Source organism: Pterocles gutturalis, unplaced genomic scaffold (assembly GCF_000699245.1).
Source record: "Pterocles gutturalis isolate BGI_N339 unplaced genomic scaffold, ASM69924v1 scaffold3989, whole genome shotgun sequence".
Classification (NCBI taxonomy): Eukaryota; Metazoa; Chordata; class Aves; order Pterocliformes; family Pteroclidae; genus Pterocles; species Pterocles gutturalis.
The window spans coordinates 1,952-2,318 of NW_010130344.1; the positions used below are offsets into that span (position 1 = coordinate 1,952).

The 367-nt window shown below is 55.3% G+C and overlaps 1 protein-coding gene across 1 annotated transcript in view; it reads left to right on the forward strand.

The window, feature by feature from the left end:
* The window catches only part of RAB7B (RAB7B, member RAS oncogene family), a 1,814-nt gene that overhangs the window by 1,170 nt on the left and 277 nt on the right, over positions 1–367 (forward strand). Inside the window, 1 exon segment of the mRNA XM_010080183.1 lies at positions 1–106. This exon segment is cut by the window's left edge and continues 8 nt beyond it. Within this exon segment, the coding sequence (XP_010078485.1) occupies positions 1–106 (106 nt within the window).

Consider the following 367-nt stretch of genomic DNA (forward strand, 5'->3'; position numbering starts at 1 on the left):
CGCCTGATGCAAGGAGAAGGACATCCCTTATTTCGAAGTCAGCGCCAAGAACAACATCAATGTCGCGGAGGCTTTCGAGACCCTCGCAAAGCAGGCGTTGACAACGGTGAGCATCACCCCGTGCCAGCAGGGATCCGGGGGGAGCTGGGCTCTGCCACCCCCCAGAGCTGACCTGCCAGACCCCCCAGCCCACCCTCTGATGCCGAATATCTTCTATTTATAGCGTGTAGGAGAGCCCCAGGAAAGAGAAATGCATGAGTGTTCGATTTCTTAAAACAGATCTTAAACCAGCTAGAAACGAAGAGGAATTGCTGTTTCTCCTTGCCCGTGGTGACGGGAATGGGTGTGTGGCACTGCACAGCGTGCC